The 22,749-nt window shown below is 35.2% G+C and overlaps 1 protein-coding gene across 2 annotated transcripts in view; it reads right to left on the bottom strand.

The window, feature by feature from the left end:
• Positions 1–10,858: 10,858 nt before the first annotated feature.
• Positions 10,859–22,749, bottom strand: part of FAT4 (FAT atypical cadherin 4) — a 157,765-nt gene continuing 145,874 nt past the window's right edge. For both annotated transcript variants that reach the window (XM_063108595.1, XM_063108596.1), the window contains exons 14-17: positions 22,032–22,156; positions 19,717–19,934; positions 15,079–15,340; positions 10,859–12,720 (exon numbers count right to left, since the gene is read on the bottom strand). In XM_063108595.1, the coding sequence (XP_062964665.1) occupies positions 10,859–12,720; positions 15,079–15,340; positions 19,717–19,934; positions 22,032–22,156 (2,467 nt within the window). The remainder of the gene's footprint in view (positions 12,721–15,078; positions 15,341–19,716; positions 19,935–22,031; positions 22,157–22,749) is intronic.

Below are 22,749 nucleotides of genomic sequence, written 5' to 3'. Positions count from 1 at the left end.
CAGGCTCCCCCTCGGACTTGGCTATTGTTTTATTCTATTCTCATGTGCTCCACCATGCTCAGCACAAACCAGCATACAGTAAAAACAAAACAAACAAAAATATTGGTAGAATAATGATCACTATTCTCCAGACTTCAAGTCAGCACCTACCCTGATCCTAATAAGTTCCTATTCTAAAGGAAATAAATTCATTGGAGTCAGAATAAAAATGACAGGGAGATTCTCTTGTAGTCCATGATGATTTAATTATGTAGCACAATTATAGGGAATGAAAATGTGTCTATCATGGCACAATATAATTGCATTAGATATGTGCAGAGAATGGATGACAGGGAGGCCTAGACAGCTGTCATAAGAGGAAATGAAATGCTCTGGCTGTCAGCAGTGAGGGCAAGTACCAAACACTAGCTTAGCGGTGGACTGCAGAGAAATAAAAAGAGCTGCCAAGACAGCCTGGTTTGAAGCAGGAAGGCATTTGTTTGCCACTTTAAACCAAAGAATCTATAACGATGTTGAATGCAAAAGGCAGGGTCACAAAGGATGATGATAATGACAGTGATATGACAGGCTCAAAGAGTAATGGCTTAAAATTGCCTATCAAAGAAACAGCTTAATGTAAATTGTGTGAGAAATTTATTTGCTTATTTTTTAGTTACCAAGTTGGCGTATCTATTGCAATTACTAAGAGGAGATTTACTTCAACTACTGAAATAAAACTAAATTACAAAAGCAAATTGACAATTAAATATAATTACATAGATGTATTTTAATTTCATGCACCTTAGAAATTTTGTAGTAGGAACCAAGTGTTGAATAATGATTTCTTATTTAGGTGGACAGTTTGATAGTGCTATAGCTAACTCAAATTAGATGCTTCATGAATATTCAGTGATTGTGTGAAAGATATCTGCAATAAGGGTTACTAGTGCTCATTCTTCAAAACAGGTATCCATAAGTAACCTCAAATCCTGCTTGTCACATTTTTTTGTGAGCATAATGCCACAAGTCTTTGTTACCAAACCTTATGTGTATCTGCTAAAATTTTAAAAAATAATGTGATTTTTGAGCAACTAAAGATATAGTGGAGATTAAGTGGTCTGTTTTGTGAACAGCATGCAAGATCATTTAGAATAAGACTGCAGATATTTATCACGTTTCAATGCTGCACTGCTCATTCCTCATTTTGAGCAGCTCTCATCTACTCACCTTGTTGCAGACCCCTTGGTCCTTTGCAGTTCCTGGCACACAATGACCCTTTCCCCTGCAATGGTTTGGCTCGTCCTCCCTCCGTGTGAGGTGCTCTTTCCCACACTTCACCTGGCAGACTCCTGCTCTCCTAAATCTCATCTTCAGTACTCGCTGTGCAGAGGAGTCTTCCAGCCATCCTTACCAGGAACCTCCTCCTTTTCCTTCCCTCACGCTGAATCTCAGAATCACATCCCATCCTTTTAGAACTAAGAGAACACTTAGTGTACTAACTACAAATTCATTCTCTTTAAATCTTTTCTGTAAAAACATTAGAATATTTTCTTAAGTCTTAATATTATCAAATAGTCAAAATACTTAATAAGCTTCAATTTTAAAACTGTCATGATTTGTTTTATTTATATGTGTGTGAATATACATCGCTATGTGATATAGAAGAGTTGCGGTCCTAAGAGATCAATCTAAACTGTTAGATTTACTGCTATCATTTCCTTCCTTTATCAATTAACCTTGTCTGTGTACTGATATTTTTTAAACAATTTTAATATTAGGGGAAATATTGAGGTCAACTTACCTTAGTGGAATTTGAATTTTTTTTTTTTTTGTATGTGTCTTTGAAATTGTCCTCAAAATCTCCATTATCCCAGAAGTTGAGAGACTTTACTAGGCCACCTTATGAGAGCCAAAATTTTGAACTCTTCCAAAAATTTTTCAGTATTTGATACTATAGGCAATTTTTTTTTTTTTTTTTTTTTTTTACTTCAGGCTACCCTTGGTACCTCATTTGCTCGTCTGTGCATTGTCTTTCTTATACAGTCATTAACAAAACGAAGTGTTTTACTTTGTTATTGGCATTGTCTACTTATTAAATAAAATATAACTAAGATTGGTAGAGCCATATATTAAAACTAAGTTCTCTGATTAATACTATCAAAAAATGTTACAATGAGTTATTCCAAAATGCATTCTTTTCAGAATTCAGTATATAAATATATATTTGATTTGGTTTGTTATATTACTGATGATAATATGTATATTATAATAATATTTGATTCTATTTTTCAATATCTCATGATTATGGAGTCTATAGAAATATTTTTGCCAATTGCAATACCTTTGAGGAGATGTGTAATTTGCTTAAATGAAAGGCTTAAAATGTAATATGAAATTATGGTGAATACTCCAGAGGAAATTTACAGCAAAACTGGGACACATAGAGGTATTTTATTCAGTTTCGGCAGGATAATCAGAAAAATACGTGGTTGGAAAAACAAAAATGTCAGAAAAAACATGAGTCATTTGGTTACTTTTTTTTCCTTCACAGTTTTGAATGTCTTGTTTCCACAGAATATAGCCACAAATGGGTCCTATAACAATTTAAATGAGGCCTAGAGAAATTAAAATGGAAAATTAACAACATTGGAATTGGAAGGCAAAGGGAACTTTGAGATAGCTTGATAACTGTCAGAAGTAATTATTCAGTTATTTTACCCAAAGTAAGCTTCAGTATTATTTGCTGCAATCTCAGCAAAACATGATCAATCTGGATAACTTCATATACTTTTTACTGGGGATGACAGTAAATTTGTGAAAAAGTATAATCCAGAAACTAAATTAATCAACTTCAAAATAAGTATTATATGATATGACAAAGCTGATAGCAGTTAGTTCACAGCAGTAACTTTCAAATAGCATGAATTTTAACTAAGTCTTACATAACTTGATGTTGCAGGAACTGCTGAAAATATTATATAAGTAAATTGCCTGAAATGTTCTTTAAAGATCACTACACCTATTATTTTGTTACTTTTGAAAATGCAGTAGATTACCAAAGCTCAGGAAGCAATTGATTATACTGATCGTCTAGGTGATTGCATGTGTAGCACACATTAGTATGAACAGGAGGGTATTTCAAAAGTTAATGGGAAAAGCAGTATTACCTTTCAATGCTATTTTTCCACAAACTTTTTAAAGTACCCTCGTACATTGAAAATATTTAAATAATTCTATGAAAACAGAGCTATGCAAATTTTGAAGTATTTTGGAAAAGGAAAAGTCCAGTGACCAAAAATTACAATCTTGAAGAAAAGAGTCATCTTTTATTCATCTAGGTCTCTATGGTGCTTAGCCCACAATGACTCTGGTGTTGAGCAAATTAAAAAATGGATGCATTACCAAGATTCACTTATAGGCTAATATACAAGATTTACTTATTTTCTAATTTGATGTCCCACAAATATCTATTTAAAGTGGCCATTAAATGCAGAATGGCAAGTAATTGTACTTTAATTTGAATAGAAAGCTGCCTATGAATTAAAGATAATTGCCTTTGCAGTCTTAAAATCTGTTGAGCATTTCTTGGACTCATTCTCTTCTTGATCTGAAGTTGCATAAATTAAGACAATTTCAGATGAAAATATACTTTTTGTCTATCTTATAATACAGACAGCCCAAACCATCCTGTCTTGGAACACTGTCCAATACTCACTGTCTATAAAGCTTAACAGAAAAAAAAAATTCTAGTTTAGATTCATTCCCCAGATCCATGTATCAGTCTGTGCAGCATGTGCTCCTGTAAGCTTTTCACCTGGATCAGATGAAACATTTTTAAGACATGAATGGTTTCCTGTTCAATAGTAGACAATTGTCAACTCAAGTGTTTGGTGACAGTTCTGCCAAAGCAAAAGAGGGCAGTTCTCTTATTATTTTCTATTTATCCAAAGCCATTTCCCAAATTTGTCTTTCCCATAATGAGTACTTTTCATCCTCTGACTTTCTGACTAGCATTACCCAAGATTAAGCACATAATATCTTTCTCTTTCCTCAGACTCATAGTTGTAAAAGAATGAGCATATTTTGGGAGCAGATTATGCTGTCTTAACCATACTGTTTTTCTAAAGAGACATTTCTCTGGAATGTTTTACTTTTCAACTTCTAAGTCAAGTACCAACAACTCTGTGTTCAGCGGTATTCTGTGCAAATAGAGTAAGGGAAGGATGACTTGAGTGAGCAGACTGTTCTGGCAAAGTGGAATCTTATTTTGATCAACATCTGTACCACATGCAATATGGTTTCAATTTGAAATGGGGAACTCAGTGACATTGCTAAAGGATTTTGTACAATGTTGGTTATCTTATTGGGGCTAGAATAGTATGTACATTAAGATCCAACTTTCTGCCTGAATACCATGGTGACTGCACTTTGTATGTTGCACTTTGAGTTGGGAGTTTGAAAAACTGATTCATAAACAAATAAAGTTGGAAGTACCCAAATGGGTCACTGCATTTAGGCAGTGTGTTTCTAAATATTCTGTGGGTCTTTGCATTTCTTCAGATATGGAGACTATCTCACAAATATGTCTTAGTATGTCTACTTTGAATATATAACACATTATATAGGCATTTGATGAATCTGTCACTCATTCAACATATTCCTTTAATAGTGTAAACTGTCTTTAGGTTATCTCATTGATATAAATTACACATTTTCAGAATTGTCTACGTGCATCATAGCACAGTTATGGGTCTGACATATGCACATTATACATATGCATAAAAAGACTTCCCAAGAGTTTTCATGATTAATGCCAAAAATATGTCTTTATATCTTAATTCTGCTTCAGCACACATCATGTGGATTCTTACTGAAATTCCAGCATACTTTGAAAAAAGCTTACTAGTAATGCAAAGATCGAGGTAACTACATATTATAAACAAATAAACAAACAGATACTCATTAAAAACTATTTGGGAAACCCTTAGTAGCCTTGAAATCAGACAGATTTTCCATTGTCCCTCAGAGATATCTTATTTGCCATCACTCCCTCCCACCAATATAAATTTTTCTCAGTTTGACAATTTTTCCCTACAAACAATCCACTTAAAAAAAAAATACAGGTCAATTCTTTAAAATGAAAATTTCTACAACCTCTTCGTCAGTAGATATCTCACACTTTGGGCATATAAATGCCTCAGCAATAAGGAAATAGCACCCCTTGCTATCATATATCATTTTCTTCCAGGTTTGGGTTGTTCATAAAGGATAGCATAGATGAATCTGTTAGCACAGACATTCCCATCAATTATCAATGTCTTGTTTTTTGTCATCTGTGCACTGATCTCAGACATCTGTGCAAAGTGAGTTCATGGCCACATTTTCAGGATTTACTTTGCATTTGCATATTTGTTTTCCAACAATAATTCTGTTTCAGGACCTTTTTTTTTTTTAACAGATAAAATAGATATGTCTACTTATCTAATCCTTAATGTAAATTAAAATGGATTTATAACAAACGCCAATGCATAGATTACAAATTCTCATCACTAGATATTTGGCTAAGGAATCAGAGAGAAGGACATACAAATTTAAAAAGACCAAATCAAATTGACAACCGATAATCAGCGAATTTTAGCAGTGTCTATTCTAACAAATTACCACTCACCATTTAGGCTAGTATAGAACAAAAATGTCATCCTATTCTATTACATAAGAAGAACAGGTCCTAGTTATTTGAGAGCTGGTATGACTCTTACCCCAGCCTCCGAGGCCATTCCACGGTCTTCTCCCCTCCCTGCCCCCTGAAAACTAAAGAGCAGCAGTGACATACTGAAATTTGCCCCTGTACATCCAACGCTGTAAAAGTGCACCTTATGTCCACTGAAACATCCAAAGCGAGAAGAGCACTCCTGAGATCAAGTGGGAAATTTGGCTTTAACAGTTTCTTGTGCCATTTTACCAACAACGGTGGAAAGGCTGCAAGGGTAGCACCTCAGCGCAGACGCACAGGGAATCAGCGCATTGTTAGCCTGATTGTTCTACAGCAACCGGGAAATCCAAAGGGGACGCATGTCCACAAGGGGCTCCTGGGTTGTTTAATGATTCCATCCATAGGTTTTCATATACAGTGACTCAAATTTCATTTATTATTTTTTTAATGAATATTATTATTATTTTCTTACATTCTATGATGCTGCTGCGGAGCAGTTGGAAGGCTGGGGGTGGGGGGGCAGGGGAAGGAAAGGGGATGGAAGAGGGACGAAGGAGGACAGGTGGGATTGAGACCTGTGGCACCCCCTCATTCCCACAGGGGAGTCCAGGGGGCTTCCAGCTGTGGCTTGGTCATTGCCTGGCTGGGTGCAGATGTCAAGGGGGTGTGGCAAAAGCCCCCACTCCCCACCATCCCAGCTCAGGAACCGGGGCCCTTCTTGCTGCGGCTTGGTGGTCATAGCTGGGCTGGTTGCACGTGTTGGGGGAAGGGGGGCAAGCATGGCCAAGGCTCAGGGCCTGGTCTAAACGATCATTCATACTTTATATCCTCACATACTTTCATCCCTAAGCTTTTTGTGGTGCAGTCTTTGCTGATGTGTTGACAGCAATCTGGCCTCATTGACTCGCTATTCCTTTAACGTGAAATGTTCTCCTATCCCAAGCTTCCCCATGCCACTGCCTCTGCCTGCAACAGTGACACACGTGTGTCCATGGCTCACTCCCTTGCCTCATTCAACTCTCTGCTCAGCTGTCACCTCCCCAGAAAGGTCTTTCTGACCAACCCATCTAAAATAGCATACACACTGCTCCTTAACCAATTTTGATCAGCTTGATAGCACTTGCCTCTGGTAGATATACTGCATAATTATTATTGTATTTATTGTCTATCTCCTCTACTAGGATGTCATTTCCATCAAGGCAGGTGCTTTGTCTGTTCTTTCACTATTTCATTCCCATGATCTAAAAGAGTATCAGGCATGTAAAGCGCATTAATTATTGCTTGTGATTAAATCTAACCAAGGCCACTGAACTTCTTTGTATCTCAACGTACTTCTCTGTTAAAAGAGACAATTGTACCTCATAGTCTTTAGTCCAGACTATATTTGTTGGCAATGATTACCATAGATGTGCAAGTTACATTAAGATTGGACCATTGCTATTTATTTATGGGCACAAAATTTATTAAAACCTCATGACTTTTCCCTCATTAACAATAAATGAAAATATTAAATTCCAGTATCAAACTAACTTATAACACTTGGATTGAAAAACCTTTAAAAGTACTGCCTGGCTCAAGTGTAGTAACCATATAAATTATTAATGATGTGGTATTTCATTAAAGATACCTTTAAGGGTCATATACTAGTCGCAGATTGTAATATTTTACTTCACACTGAAAGGCCTAATAATGTGCTAAAATGTATTTCATCACTAGATTTATTTTTCTTAAGGGAAGGTAAACTCGAAATGTTAGTCCTTTAAAAATTGAATCTATGACAAACTAAAATGGGAAAAGAAAAATTGCATTGCTGAATTATTGATTTAAATTTTTTAAAAAATACTAACATTTCAAAGATTTGTTTTACCATAATGCTAAATTCAATAAAATTAAAATGCATTAACGTTACAATAGTGGTTTGTTCTTCAATAGAACGTCTAGAAGTAATAAAGTCACTTGGTGATATATTTTATTTTCCCTTATAATTTATAAAGGACACAACTTTCAAAAGTGTAAGCCAATTAAATTTCTCATCAACCGGGGTGTTGGTGAGCATTTTAACACACTTAATTGGGGGGTTGTGCTCCAGTCCCTTCTGGTGCTCCATTTTCCTAAAATGATTTTAATTTATCTTAACAAGCTATCACTAAAATTAGCTAGTTTACAAAATTCCAGAAACAACCATGAGAGCAACAGCAGTGTGCCCCTTTAGAGCTGAGTAAGCAGAGTCGTGTGTCGTGCTGCCACTCTAAGCTCACACATCTTGTGGCTGAGTGATCACAGCCTTCTTTTCCTGACTGGCAGCAACCCCACTAGGGTGTTTCAGGATTCACCTGAAAGAAAGTAATAGTCTCCACAGCAAAGATCCAGACGGAGCCCAAAAGAGTGACTGTATTCCAGGCAATCCAATAAACCTTTACGGGGCTGGATTAAAATTTTAAGGTTGTGATTTTATGCATGAGTACGCAGGTCACTACTAACCATTTATTTGTGGGAATGTTACCCTGTCAATTTGCCTATAATCCCCTTTGCACATAGTATATGCCATGTCACTTCAACACTTCAATGAGTTAAGTATTAATCACCATTTTAAGTGAGACCTTCATTTCGTACGTTTCTGATTTGTTTTGCTATAAATACTGTTCTTCTTTCAATGGAAAAGATTTCTAGAACCAAAAACTAGAAATTTTCCTATAAGAATACTATCTTGTTCCTAAACTGGGATCGATTAGTCAAGGGAATAGTAATTCTCCAGCTCACAAAGAATTCTTAGAGAATAATAATACAGAATCTTGGCTCAAGTTCTTTCCCCTTAACTCTTAGCTATAATCATGTTTATCATGTTACTTTTAGCTCTGTTATAAATTACAGAGTTTATATCCTTGAAGACATGGAGATACTTCAAAGTTCCTCAAGAAAAAAACTGTATTCAGTTTTCACTTACACAAAGAAATCAACACGTTCCTATATTTGAAGCATAAATTCATAATACTAAAATTCATAGGAAATACTAAAACTCGTTGGTTCATCACAGGTGACAAAAAAGAACAAATTAGATTCGCGTTTTACGCTCAGTCTCTAAACCACATTAAAGGAATATCATCCTTTAGAATAAACCCATATTTACTTCCTATTCAGAAACAAAAATAATAATCTCAACATTATTAAATGACAAAATAATTCTGGCGTATATCTCAATACATTAGTGTTAATTTAAGGATATTTTATTTACTAAAACATTTACATATTGTTAAAATCCCTATTCGATATGGTACACAGTCGGTATTAAAGGAGCGTATTCCCAACAAATATGGTTTGGAGCAGATATTTAATTACAAAAAGTTCTGAGATTGTGAGGTAATTTTTACAAGTCCTATTATTTAAGATGTAACTATTTATACACACAAATGGATCCTGCTGTGTATCATCCCCTTCTTCTGAGGTTCTCACTCTTGGTGACTACTTGAAAATAAAGGTTTGTCTTGTCTAAGATAGCATGCAAAATTTTTTTAGAGCTTATGCAACAGAATAATCAATAACTTAAAGAGTTATGCAGAGCAGAGCTTTCTCTGTCATTCTTTTTACCCTTGATTGGACTTGGAAAATTTTGGGCTGGGTCCTTGCAGAAAACCAGACCCAGACGTTTTTCCATAATTAGCTTTAATTCATTGCTGCTCGCCTTCAGTAAACATACTCTGCTGGGAACTTCCTAACATTTATTGCCAGGATGCTTAAACCAGGTTCATAACAAAGTTAGTCCCCTAAGACCAACCCAGTCTAGACTCATTATACTCTAGGGAAGTTCAAGAACTCTGACAGGTAGGAATGCACTAAAATGACCTTAAAGTATCTGTTCTGGAAATTATCCATATTCATGTTTTTTTAAAAGAAAATGATGCTTCTCATATATAGTTCAAATTGCCATATCCTATTGACAAGTAGAGAATATTCATAATTGGGCATACATAGAGTACAGAAAGATGCAAAATTAATATTACACTATGAACGCAAAGTATTTTAAATAAATATTTAATTCTATTGTTGGCATTTACAAGTAGAAAGCATACAGTATGTTACAAATATCAAAATGTGAAAAATATGAACGTTACATAAGTAACAAATGTAAAAAATGTATTTTCTTACCTTCCCTGAAAGTAAGAAAACTTTCAGCATAAGAAAATATCAGTATCAAAAACACAGCTTAGGTGTAAAAAAAAGTTTTTACACAGTATTAAAAAAATGATCTACAAAATGACAGAAAGTAAGAAGTGTTGAAATTGACTTTATATAAATTACAAAAACTGGGTACTTGGGGTAAATGTCAAAAGATTGAAAAAGCAGTCCAGTCATAGGCTTTCCGTAGGTCCATTCTTTAAAATGTTAAAAGCATAGAACATTTTTTCAATAAATAACTTTCAAAAGTGTTTCTCAGAAGTGCTGCTAAGAAAATCTTCCCTTTCCACACTAAGAACATGGCAATGTTCTGGGGACAACATGCAGTCATTTTGTTCCTAAGGGAAGTCTGATGGAAGTCAGGAGACCGTAATCATTTGCAAAAAGATTCAGGAAGTTTTAACACAATTTTGTAAGAAAGTTTTAAAGTGCTGAACAAAATGACTTAATTTTAGTACCCACTGTCATGTAAAACTTATTCAAATACTCAGACATTTCTGAGCAACATCGAATGTGGAATCTACAGTTCTGAAAAGTGTTAATAATTAGTCTTTCACTGAAGGATAAGAGGGTTCTTTTCTACACTTTACAAGGATTGGTTAAACCTCAAGGGTCTTTCAATGCAAAACATAATAATACGATGGAAACAATACACATGCTCCACTATGAAAGCACAAGTTCATTTCTGCAATGGTAACAGTATTAATGTTAAAAATCACAAATCAAACACTGGTAAATGAGAAAAAGTTTCCAAATGCTGCATGCCACACAACTACTTACAAAATACAATGCATGCAGAAAAATAAATTCAACCAAGTGTATTTAAATTAAAGAGTTGTCTGTTTCAGCAGCATTGTGGTTATTATTTTTAGTTTCCCTCGACCACCAAGTCCATACTGGCTTGTTTTTCAAATGTGACTCAAACTAGTCAGCAACCTTACAATGGTTTGAGTGTTTCTTGTTTTTATATTTTATAATGCCAGTACATCAACTTCACACATACTGTTCTGTTTCCCCATCTTTGGGGACTGACTTAGTTGTTCCTCCTTTGCCTTCTTCATTTGCTGCTGCTTTCTCTGGGAGAGATGCCAAATCTTTAAAAACATCTACATAATGGCCAAATCCAGGGCCCCAGTTCAAAAGGTTGTCCCAGTTGAAATTCCCTGCTTGCTGCCCAAGCTTCAGGGGCAGTGTGTTGTCAGCAACCCCTGGTGCTGCTGCCTGGGGGCCTGCAGGTCCTCCCTCAGCCCTGCGGCCATGGTACCTTCTAGGCTTCAGTCTGGCTCCATAATTATCTTCATCATCTGCATCAGATTCATTGACTTGAGATAATTTGGGCATCCTAGAAGTATATACCATTGGCTTTTCCCTGTCGTATTCCATTTCTGAGCAAGTGAAAGACTCATGGGAGTCACTATCAGAAGAAGATTCTGGAGCTGGAATGCCATCCGCTGGGTTCCTTGTTCTGGACAGTGGTCTTCTGCAATCCTCCTCTGAAGAAGACCTCCCATGGTCTGCACTGCAGATACTTGGGTTTCGAGGGCGAGGGGTGTTTAGCCTTTCTACCTCTTCAATTGACAGTCCAACAGGAGGAGAAGATTCCAGAGGAATCTGCCCAATAGGCTGCTTTAGGCGACTCCCTGGTCTAGATCCATGGGCTGCCATGGCCTGAGGACTCTTGCTTCTCCTTCCCAACCTTGTAGCATAGTTGAAAATGCCAGGTTGGCAAGTTTCCCCATGCATTTCCAAAGTATTCCCATCCCTTATGGGAAGATGCAATTCCCTTGCTGGGCTGTTCCTATAGAAAGTAGAGGACTTGGAGAAAGGGGCTGGACTGTGTCGGGACAGAGGGTTGGGAGTTGGGCAAGCTGAATGGCTTAGGGAGCCGCTTCGTAAACCTTGACCATATGAAGCCTGGTAAGTCAAGCTGCTTGCTCCTAAGGGCATGGGGGATTGCCTTGCAAATCCTAGGGGACTATGCCTCTGGATAGAAAATTTCGGTGTGTGGCTGCGGAACTGCTTGTAGTGTTGGATGATGTCTGCATCTGAAGGGGCGATGCTGCTGGCGTTGTCAATGTCATAGTGCTCTATCTCCTGCTCTGGTGAAGCCAGAGGGGCACTGGGGATGGTTTCTGAGTTGTGAGGGATATCGGTCTCATCATAGATAAGGTAGGGGTTTTCCCTTTCAATGATATCTGGTTTAGGGTTCCCTTCAGGCTGTTTCCTCACAGTCATGTCATCTCCATATGGGGGGATATTGTCTGGGTCATCAAAAGCAACATTCTCACTTCCCTTCTTCTTCTTCTCCTTTGGTTTCTTCTCTTTGGGATTTTTGGCCTTCTTCCCCCTGCACTGATTACACAGAATCAGGCTCAAGACCAGGAGGGCCAGGACGGTTGCACAGCTGCCCACAATGGCAGGCACGGCCCACAGAGGCAGAGAGATCTCTTCCGCGCCCTGACTCAGAACACAGACATGCCCCCCAGGGCTTCCGGCTTTGCACACCTTCCCCTGAGGACAGAGGACACCAAGACAGGCCACCACCGTCTCACAGATCCTCCCCGTGTATGACTCTGGGCAGCTACAGGTGAAGCCAGAGTGCAGGCCTGGCTCACAGCTGCCACCATTCTGGCATGGGTGGGAGGCACAGTCTCCGGGAGGCACACACTTGTAGGCATACCACTGATTAATGCACAGTAAATCGCCCCAGCAGGGGTTGCTGGCACAAATGTTTGGGCCACGACAACCAATCTTCACTGAGGGATCTGTTTTTGAGATGGAGGCCAAACTATGCTTCCCACTGAAAGGAAGACTTTCTCCACCATACAGCACAGAAGCAATGCAGCCATCAAAACCTGCAGGGGAAAGAAGCAGCAGTGAGGCACTTTAGAGAAAACCAGTGGCTTAAACACAACACTGCTCAGGTCTGGTTAAGACGAGCTTCATAGTCACCTCATGAAAGTATAGAAACCGCAGTCTCAGAGACATGATCTGGCTCAAAGGCAATAAATCTGTGCTTCTTATAACATAATTTAGCAAGATGTGTAAGATAACCATGACTTGTCCATGGTACAGATTGCTCATATCCCCCTCTTTCTAAAGATTTATGAATAACTTGGATCTTGGATGGGCTGAAGTTTTTTTCCTTTTCATTTATTTAATTATCTATTTATTTTATTTTTATAGTCCATATACTTAGAATTGCAATCATAAAAATAATATGTATTTAAAAACTTATAGAGAACAAAAAAAAAGGCCAAAAGCTTCAACCACTATATCATGCATTCTCAATGGAGATGCTATTTTTCTCAAGGAGTCAAAGATAGGTTCGTATGGAGCAAAAGAAAAGTGTTAGCTATTACAGTGGTTTGTGGGACTCCAAAGAGCAGAATAGAAGTATAACTGTGGCATTAACATTTTATGATGCAGGGATGGCAGGGATTAAAAATATATATCCAAATGTCTCCTTAGGGGGGTTATAACAAAAAAAAAAAAAGAAAGAAAAAAAAAGAAAGAAAAGAAAGAAAGAAACACTTTGGAAGACTTGAGTGCACTAATACTGCTAACTAATGCTCCTGTCTGGTGCTCAAGAATCCATTTTGATGTTCAAAAAGAGCATGATTTACATTGTCTTGTTTTCCCCACAACATCCAAGGCATCTGCATTTAAAAACAAGCTAAATATGTAGGAAGGACACATGACCTGGAATTTAACTTTTATGCCTTAATTCCATTACTCTCTCATGCATGTTTCAATTTTTCTCTAACTTGGTGCATCATTCCACCCTAGTGACATTTTCATCCCCAATACATTCTTTGTCCATGAGCTGGTGACATCTCCTACTTTTGCTTCTACACTCCTGCACTTTTCCTATTACTTAGTTTCCTTTTTTGACTCATTCTCCTCTAAACAACCATTAACTCTTGGAGTTACTTAAGGTAAGGCCCTAGGCTATCTTTTCACTCTACACTTTCATGTTAGGTATCACATCCATGCCCAGTACTTCAGTTATCCTTTTGACACTGACAACTCCTAAAGTCTAACCCTGAGTTCCAGCCCATCCATCTAAAGATCTTTCTCAAAGATGCTTCAAACCAAAATCTTGATATTTCCCAGAGACATATTCTTTTGCACTGTAGTTTCCTCTTCAGTGGTGCTATATTTCTCCAAATTGAAAAGTCAGAAACTTCCCTGAATTTTACCAAAATTACTGACAGATTGGCTGACTTTAATTCCTAAAATACGTCTTGCCTATACACTTCCTTCTCACTCCTCAGCCACCTCACCAGTAGGACTTCACACAATACCTTGCCCAAATCACTGCATTATCTTCCCGACTAATTTCTGCAAATCTGTCTGTGTCCTCCTCCAATTCATTCTCCACGTTGTAGCCTGAAATGTCTTTAATATTACTGCATATCTAATTTTGATGCTCCTGTGATTAAAGTTTTTAGTAACTTCCTATTATTCTGTGAACAAGACCAAAATTACAATATGGTCTACAGGCCCTGCTTCATTCTCCAACTTCATCTTTTGCCTGAAACATCAGCCACCAATGTGCTGTGTTTTGTAAATTTGACTTACTCCACTTCTTTTTTTAAAATTTCCATCAGTATAAATTAATCTTTCATACTCACCTGTCCTCATCTCATCGTTTAGATTTAGGTATACATGTCAATTTTGAGATGAGGATCTCATTCTTCCTCTTTTTTTCTTTCATAATCTCTTAGAATGCTACATTCTTCCTTCTTCATGTCATTTTTAAAGATTAAAACAACGTATTTACTTGTGTAAGCATTTGATTGATGTTTGTCTCCCCTAACAGACCATGTGCCCCACAAGGAGAAGGGCTATAAATGAATAAGTCAGTGAATGTATAAATAAATGTTTGGTGAACAAGAAAAGCATCAAATCACCATGGGCTACATTGTGATCTTGGCAGGACAGATGCAAGTAGCTAAAGGATGTATGTCATAGCTGATAATTTATTGCAAACTTTCTAAAGATAGTTATGACAGTCTTAGAATACTTATAACTGATATTATCAGAAATCTACTTTTAAAGAAATACATTTTATTATAATAAAATTGTATCATATATATGATTTATGCTAAATAAGAAGTAGATTTTAGCTGCTCTCACTACAAAAGTCAATTACTTTTGAGGAACAATTTTACCTTTCTTTTGTGACTCTACACGACAGACACATTTACCTGTTCGGGTATCTCGATGAGCTTGATTGGGTGGAATTCCTCCAAGAGAGATAGTAAGCACATCGAGGCCACCAAAGTCCTGTGTTGGGTGGATGATATCTCTATTATATATTCTGTCAATGGACAATACTGTGGCTGTTCCATTTTTTCCAATTAGGAAAGTATGCCAGTGGCCATCTGCAACATACACTTCAGGAACATTTCTTTCCACTTTCCCAGCGATTCCTGCATCTGATGTAAAATGTACTTTGCCATTCTTTATCTGTAAAACATAGTAGAAATAATGCACAATTAAAATATATGCTTAAATAAAAAATCATTACTGGAATTAAACCCAGAAATTTTGATCAATCGAAAGCAGATATAATAGCTGAGGAGTCTATACTTAGACATACTGTCTCTACAGTTTTAGGTAGCACACAGTTTCATGTTCAACAGTTTCAATAGTTTTCAAGATACTCTTACACTTAATTTTTCAAGATTCATAGAATTGTTTATTCGGAACACAATTGAGATAATAATGGAATGAATACTCGTTTTATCTTAAGATAAGTATATTACATCTTTTTGTTATTATTTGTATTTTAATAGCAGTGGTGAGTATATTATATTGGTCAGTTTAGTAAAAGGCCCATACTGATCAAAAAATGTTAAAATCACTTGTAAAAAGAAAAATGCTCAGCTAAAAACAAAGCATAGTTGAAAAAATAAAGACAAAAATAAGTTGTTTTACCTCTCATCTATTACACATTGGAATTTTAGAAAAAATGATGCCTATTATTTATATTATTTATTGAGATGAAAAACCATGATAAATAAGGGTGAATTTTGAATAATGAGGTGTCTGGACAAGTCTTTACTTCGGCTGTCTCTTATAATTTATCTAAGTGATATTTGGTTTCTTTTACTTCGCCTACTAGAACATTGGGTAACAGGATGCTTCTACTCCAGTTTCCAGCTACCAAGTTTCCAGTATTCTGAGTAGAACACTTTAAAAAATGAAATAATTTATGAGGCAGGATGAACATTTGGTTCAGGGAGCATATCCTATCACTCCTGCCAGACAGAGCTGGTGCCTTGGCAGGAGGACGAAGTGGCACTGTGCCTCAAATAATGGGAATGAGAGGATGGATCAGTTTATTTTGTCACTCAGATCAAATGCTGTTTCTACATGCAACAAACACATCTGGTAGAACTAAAAATCCATTCATTTGTACTTTGTGGAAAATATGCCTAACACATTTACATACATTACTCATATAGTAATACTCTATTTTTCTTTCCAGATGATAATATGTTTCAGTACCAAACTCAGATAGGAAAAAAAAAAATTCTAGTTAAATGACAACAATATTTCATCAAATGGGCAACATCTCATGACACACAGTAAAAACAGCAATTTCTTTTTGGTTATAGCCAGAGTCCTTCTTGAAAAGAAGCATTGGAAAGAGTCTCCTCCTAGCTCTGTGTTTCTCTCCTACTTGATCTCACCATATCATCCTTTCATTTGATGAATTTCTGATGAAAGAGCACTTGGAATATGTCACAGAGTGGAGTGAATAAGAATAGAAGTTCCCACTGTAACATTCTTAATACTTCCCTTCTCCCCAGTAGTACTCTACCTAACACATCCTTCCGACTTCCCAAACATCATGCTAAATTTTTGCTTGGTTTTATTTATTCATATTCATATGTTAATTTGTTCATTTATTTATTTGTTTTTGAATCTATAGAGCTTTAAATCTCTTAATCCAATTCTGTACCTTATATTGAGCCTCACGTAACAGAACTCCCAACAAACAAACAAACAAAAAACATGAAACAAAGCAATAGAACTGATTTGGAGTAGAAATAAAGTCCTAAAGTCCATTGCCTACTATTACAGAACTCTAAATATGAAGCTACATGATATGCCATGAATAAAAAGAGATTTGTGTTAAATATGTTCAACATTTGTTTTAAATATGTCAACAAAGTTATGCACAATTTTGCTTTCTTTTTCCTTTTCTCTCTCAAATTTTCTTTTCTTGATTTCTTCATCTGAACAGTCCCCATCTATTCTACGTAGTCTTTTCTCCCCTCACATTGCCTTTTCTACCCACTCCTGACGCTCTCTCATCCAACCATATGGAAATCCATTTACCCAGCACTCTTTCTCATTTTCTCAAAATATCTTCCTCTTCTGGCTGCCTTTGTGTGTGTGTGTGTGTGTGTGTGTGTGTGTGTGTGTGTGTGTGTGTGTGTGTGTGTGTGAGAGAGAGAGAGAGAGAGATTCAGAGCATGCAAAACAAAACAAACAGGGAAAGAAACAGTTAGCAAGCCAACAAAGAAAGAAGAAAACCAGTAGTCTTGCTCACTGATAAGCTAATGATAAGTACGAGTCCATTCTGACTCACTTCCTAGTCTGTATAAGCAAATCATATTCCTGTCATCCAAATAATATGCCTGCTTACAACAGCCACTCCCTTCTAGCCTACTAAGTTCTCCCTATTGCTTTTTTTCCTTATCTACTCACTTTATTGCCAAGCTACTTAATCTCTGAAAAGCTGTTTTTTTCAAAATTACATACCAAAAAATGTGCATTTGGTCTGCATTAGTCATTATTTTTATTAATTAGTACTTACATTCCCTTCAGAAAAAGAAAAAAAAAACCATCTCTTTCTAAGTGAATGCTAACCATGTAACAAAATCTGGAAAAGCTGCATGCTGCTGTCCTGTTGGAAATGCAAGAATTTATGGTGACAAAAATGGATCATGACATTCAGCTTCTTCCTTAAGGAAGAAAAAATTCTGTCTCTAATTTCTTCAACCGCATTGTATTTTGACTGAATTCCTTGGCTTAAAAAGATAACGTACAGAAATATTTTTATGTCATTTAAATGGCATGAGGACTTGGAAGCAGCTTAACAGATAATGCACAGACCTCAATGTTAAAGCCTCTCAATATGTATAAAAAATGTTTCTTGTAGACAATAAAGGTCTGCTTTTTTCTTTACTTCTTTACTTTCTTTGCTTCCCATACATTTTTCAGTGAAAATTATAAACATCAAATAATAACATTATACGATGATTTATGTGTTCTGTTTTGTGGTCACTTTATTAATTCTAGAACTGGGCCCTTCATTTCAATAATAAAGGTGAATTAAAAACCTGAAGATGTTCTCTTGTACCAGATTAGGTCAGAGTGTGTAAAATTCAGCACTGTTAACATTTTGAACCAGGCAACTCTTTGTGTGGGGTGTTGTGTAGGCTGTTTAGCAGTGCGCTTGAGCTCTATTGCTGGTAGCACCCTCCCATCCCCAATTGTGACAATTGGAAAATGTTCCCTGACGTTGCCAAATGTCCCCTAGGGGATAAAATCACCCTCCAGTTGGAAATGATTAAATTAGGGAGATTATAATTTGAGAATTTAAAGATTTTGGTTTTTGTACTACTTATGGGCATGCAACATAACAAGCAGAGTTGGCTTGAACAGAGAGAAATTTTCAGAATAAAAAGGTTGAAGTTTAAATGTGAACATCTCTAAACTTCAGCCTTTTTACTATATGTAAATTATATGTTTTGTATGTAAATAAAACCTCATAATTTTCTCTTTTTATTGCTTTTTCTTTATAAACAAACATTTTAGCAATGATCAAAATATTGATTTATAAGTGAAAATAATTCAGGAAATCTGAGCTTGTTTTCCTAAGAATTTACTAAAATTCATATACAAAATTATCAGTTGAATTACAATATATAAAATGATATTAATGAAAGCAGTCAACATAACTAAACTAAAACAGCTTACTAAGAGATGATGGCTTATTTGTAGGAAAGAAAACAGAATAATAGCTTTAGAAATTCAGAAAGCTAAGAAATGATGAAAAATGCATATCCAATGAAATTATTCACTGGCTTAGCATCTTATTTACAGATGAGAATAAATAAGTTATGTACAAGGGAACTTTGAAAAGTTAGTGGAAAGATTCATATTATCTTTTAATTCTATTTTTCCATAAACTTTATAAAGTACCCTTGTAAAAGTCCTATTATAAATTTATACTTATAATTTATAATTTTTAAAGATTATTTATTTAAAAGTTATTTGGAGAGGTTAGGTTGAATTTTATTTAAAATAAATTCTGAATATACTTAACTTCACAGAGTTTACCTAATGAATTGATATATACTCCAGAATAATTTAATAATAAAGTCAGATAATTTCAAAATGTTTTTCCTTATTCTAATCCTGCCAATTAACATATTCACATCAGTGTTTGAAATAATTATTGGAGGAAAATATTTTCAAAACACATTATCTTTTTGTTTTACTTTGTTTAGAAGTAGAACAAAAAGCAATACAAATTTTTATTCGAAAACTAGTTTGCAACAAATTCTTTCTGAGCTGGCCTACCTGGCAGTGGTCTCTACTCTAAACCAAGACAAAAGTGTTTAGAAACCAAACCATTAAGATCTTTGTTATTCTGGCCAATGCCTGGCAAATAGTTAAGATAGATGATATTGGAATAGTGCCCAGCATTAGTCGGAACTCTAATGGGCTGTAAAGAAAAGGACAGAAATAATGGGAGAAGTGATTTAAACCATGACACAGCAGGCGGTCTAATCAAATGAAGTCACCATTAGCTTTTATCTTACCTTCACAGTAGTGTAATTGCTGCTTTCTTGGATGTGGATTAAAATGCCATTCTCGCCTCTTGTCCTGAATTTTACTTCCAGACTGTTCACACCAAAAGGCTCCAACATGGCACCTCGTATGCTCTGTCTTAACAAATATTCCCGTTTCTCATTCTGACTCATGTGGTAGTCCAAGCGTCCTTTGCCTTCTAATGATAAGGCAGTGTCAGGAGTAACAGCTGAAAGACAAGAAAGAAATGGAAAAATGAATGCATCCATTAGGAATTTCTTACAAAGTTTTCAATACTGACAAAAAAAATTATTAAGAATGACAATGAAAATATTATATTTTTGGATTAAATATTCCCTAACCTTACTCTAGAAAAAATAATTTCCATTTGTGAATTTTTATATAAGTTGATTTCAAATGCTTAAATTCATTTCAGAACCATGACATATAAACCACTTTAAGACAGTCATTAATCATTTGGGAAATATTCACTAAAATATTTACCACATGATATAAATCATGAATTTCTGAAGACCTAACCACCTGTAGAAAATATTCATTTGAAAAAAGTGTAATCAGTTTCACTGTATTTCCATTCATAAATGAATATACGTTTTCATAAAGTTGTTTGTGATTTTTAGTCTCTAGTATGTTAGAAATTTGGGCAAAGAAATGTACAATCAAATATTTGCATTTGTTACTAACTTTATTTTCAGTAATTATCATGCATAATTTAATTTATCTCATGTAAAATCATTATGTACAATCACAGTTTTTCACAATCTGATAAAATTTTCATATTTCAGAAGTATGAAGTTTAAGTTATAGTAAAAAATAATATGGCTAAAGAAAGGACATAAAAGAAATGAGTGCAAAAGTATCTCAGCACTGAATGATACACTTTAATTTGGTATACGTTACAGTATGGGAATTATATCTAAATTTAAGAAAAACTGTCTCAGGCATCTTTTAAGCCAATGACTTACTATATATTTTAAATATAATTAGGTTCCTACTTAATAAATACTCATTATTTTAAAAAATATAATGTGACAACATACTTTTTCTATATTTTCATTATGTCTGAAATAAATACAATTGTACTTTCTGCTGCTAAAAACTTTGGGGTTATATTATGTCCTAAGTTTACTATGCATTTCTATATATTTGTATATTATAATCAAATCAAACAAATTGTTTTGTTGTCAAATAAGTAGTTACTACTTAAATCAATATGATCACTTGAATCACTTAAATCAGATTGCTTTAAGTAGTAACTACTTATTTGAAAACAAAACAAATTTTTTATAAAAGTGGCCCTATTAAGGTTAGTTAATATGATATATAGCTTGAAATTAAGCACCTTTTTCTAATAATAGCTTGAACAGCATTAATATCTTATTAACAATAATGTCAGGACTTAAAAGACAACTAACTAATGAAAGAACTTAAAAAGTAATATTCAAAACCAATTCCAATAATTACAAATTAAAATAAAAGCACTATAGTGAATTTTAGTTTTAATTTTTTATCATATTGCCATGGTATGATGTTTTGAACTCAGTGTTCAGTGACTTAGTGTGTATATTTTTCTACCAAATACAAAAAGTTCACTAGAGAAACATCCTCCAAAGACAGGTAATATTAAACCAAAGCCTGAATATAGCCTCCGACCTTTTAAATTGCCTATCAGTCCTATAAAATAAAAATCACCAAATAATATTTTTATAAATGGAAACTAAAAATCTAGTTAGTAAATCATTTTTTAAAAGCACAGAGGAATAAATGCCACATGTATTCACTCATCTATGGGAGCTAAGAGAGAAAGAAGGAAGAAAAGAAAGACCACAGTAGTGGGTTGGTCTTGCACAGGGTGAGAACATTCCTTGGGCTACAGAGTGGAGTGGGAGGAAATATGGGGAGGGGGAGGGAAGTTGGGGATAATTGGGTGGGGGACAAGGGGTACAAATGCAATTTGTGAAAGTGGGTATGCTGCCAGTATGAATCTGGCCCTCACATCATGGGCATGAGGCGTGACACTCAGCTTTGTATCTTATGAATATTTATAACCAATAAAAAAAAATTTAACTGGAAATTTAAAAATAAATAAATAAATAAATAAATAAATAAATAAATAAATAAATAAATAAAAGGATATCACTGTTCTTCAGGTTAAAAATTAATTTAAAACTGTCACTGTATTTTACCAATGATTTCCCATTTAATATTCTCAATATTTAGAATAAAAACATTTTTAAAATTCAATTATATATTTAGATGCACATATTGTTATAATTTCCAGTGGGAGATGGAACAGCTTACATACATTTTTCACAGTATTTCCCAGTCAGTCCTTCTTTGCAATGACACTGCTGCCATGACCAGTAATCCATACATGTGCCACCATGTTGGCAGGGGCTGCGAATACAAGCACCTTCTAGCCTAGGGCACCTAAAATAAAATCACAGTAAAGAGCCATAAAGCACAAACATGATGGGAGAAAATTTGCTAAAAGTAGATATGAACTTTTATTAACTTGTTTAATTTCAAGCACTCAATTATTTAAAGCTCAGGTTATAACTACATTTGAAGCAAATAATCAAACTGGAAGCTGTCCTGTAACACACGGTCTGGCTTATCCTGAAAGAGAAGATTAAATAAACATAACATCTTATATGATAGAGAAAGAGGGGTGACAATTTCTTCTTTAAATTACTTCTTACCTAAGCAAAACATCTTGGTCAAATACACTTTAGTTAATATGATCCAGGGGCCATATGTAATTTGATTACACATCTCCTCTCCCAGGCTACTTATGCACCTAATATTTATTGAATGCCTACTATATGCCAACTACTGTTCCAAGCATGGAGGTAAAGCGATTAAAAAAAAAAAAAATCCATGCATTCCTGGTGTATTTATTTTTTCCTTGTGGGAGAGACAGGCAATAAACAAAAAGCATGGCTAAATATGTAGAATGTTAGAAAATGGAAAGTTCTAGGGGAAAATTAAGACAGAGAAAAGGTACAAGGAGTTTGGGGAGT

Source organism: Cynocephalus volans, chromosome 9 (assembly GCF_027409185.1).
Source record: "Cynocephalus volans isolate mCynVol1 chromosome 9, mCynVol1.pri, whole genome shotgun sequence".
In the NCBI taxonomy this organism is placed as follows: Eukaryota; Metazoa; Chordata; class Mammalia; order Dermoptera; family Cynocephalidae; genus Cynocephalus; species Cynocephalus volans.
This window is presented reverse-complemented; position numbering and strand designations above follow the sequence as displayed.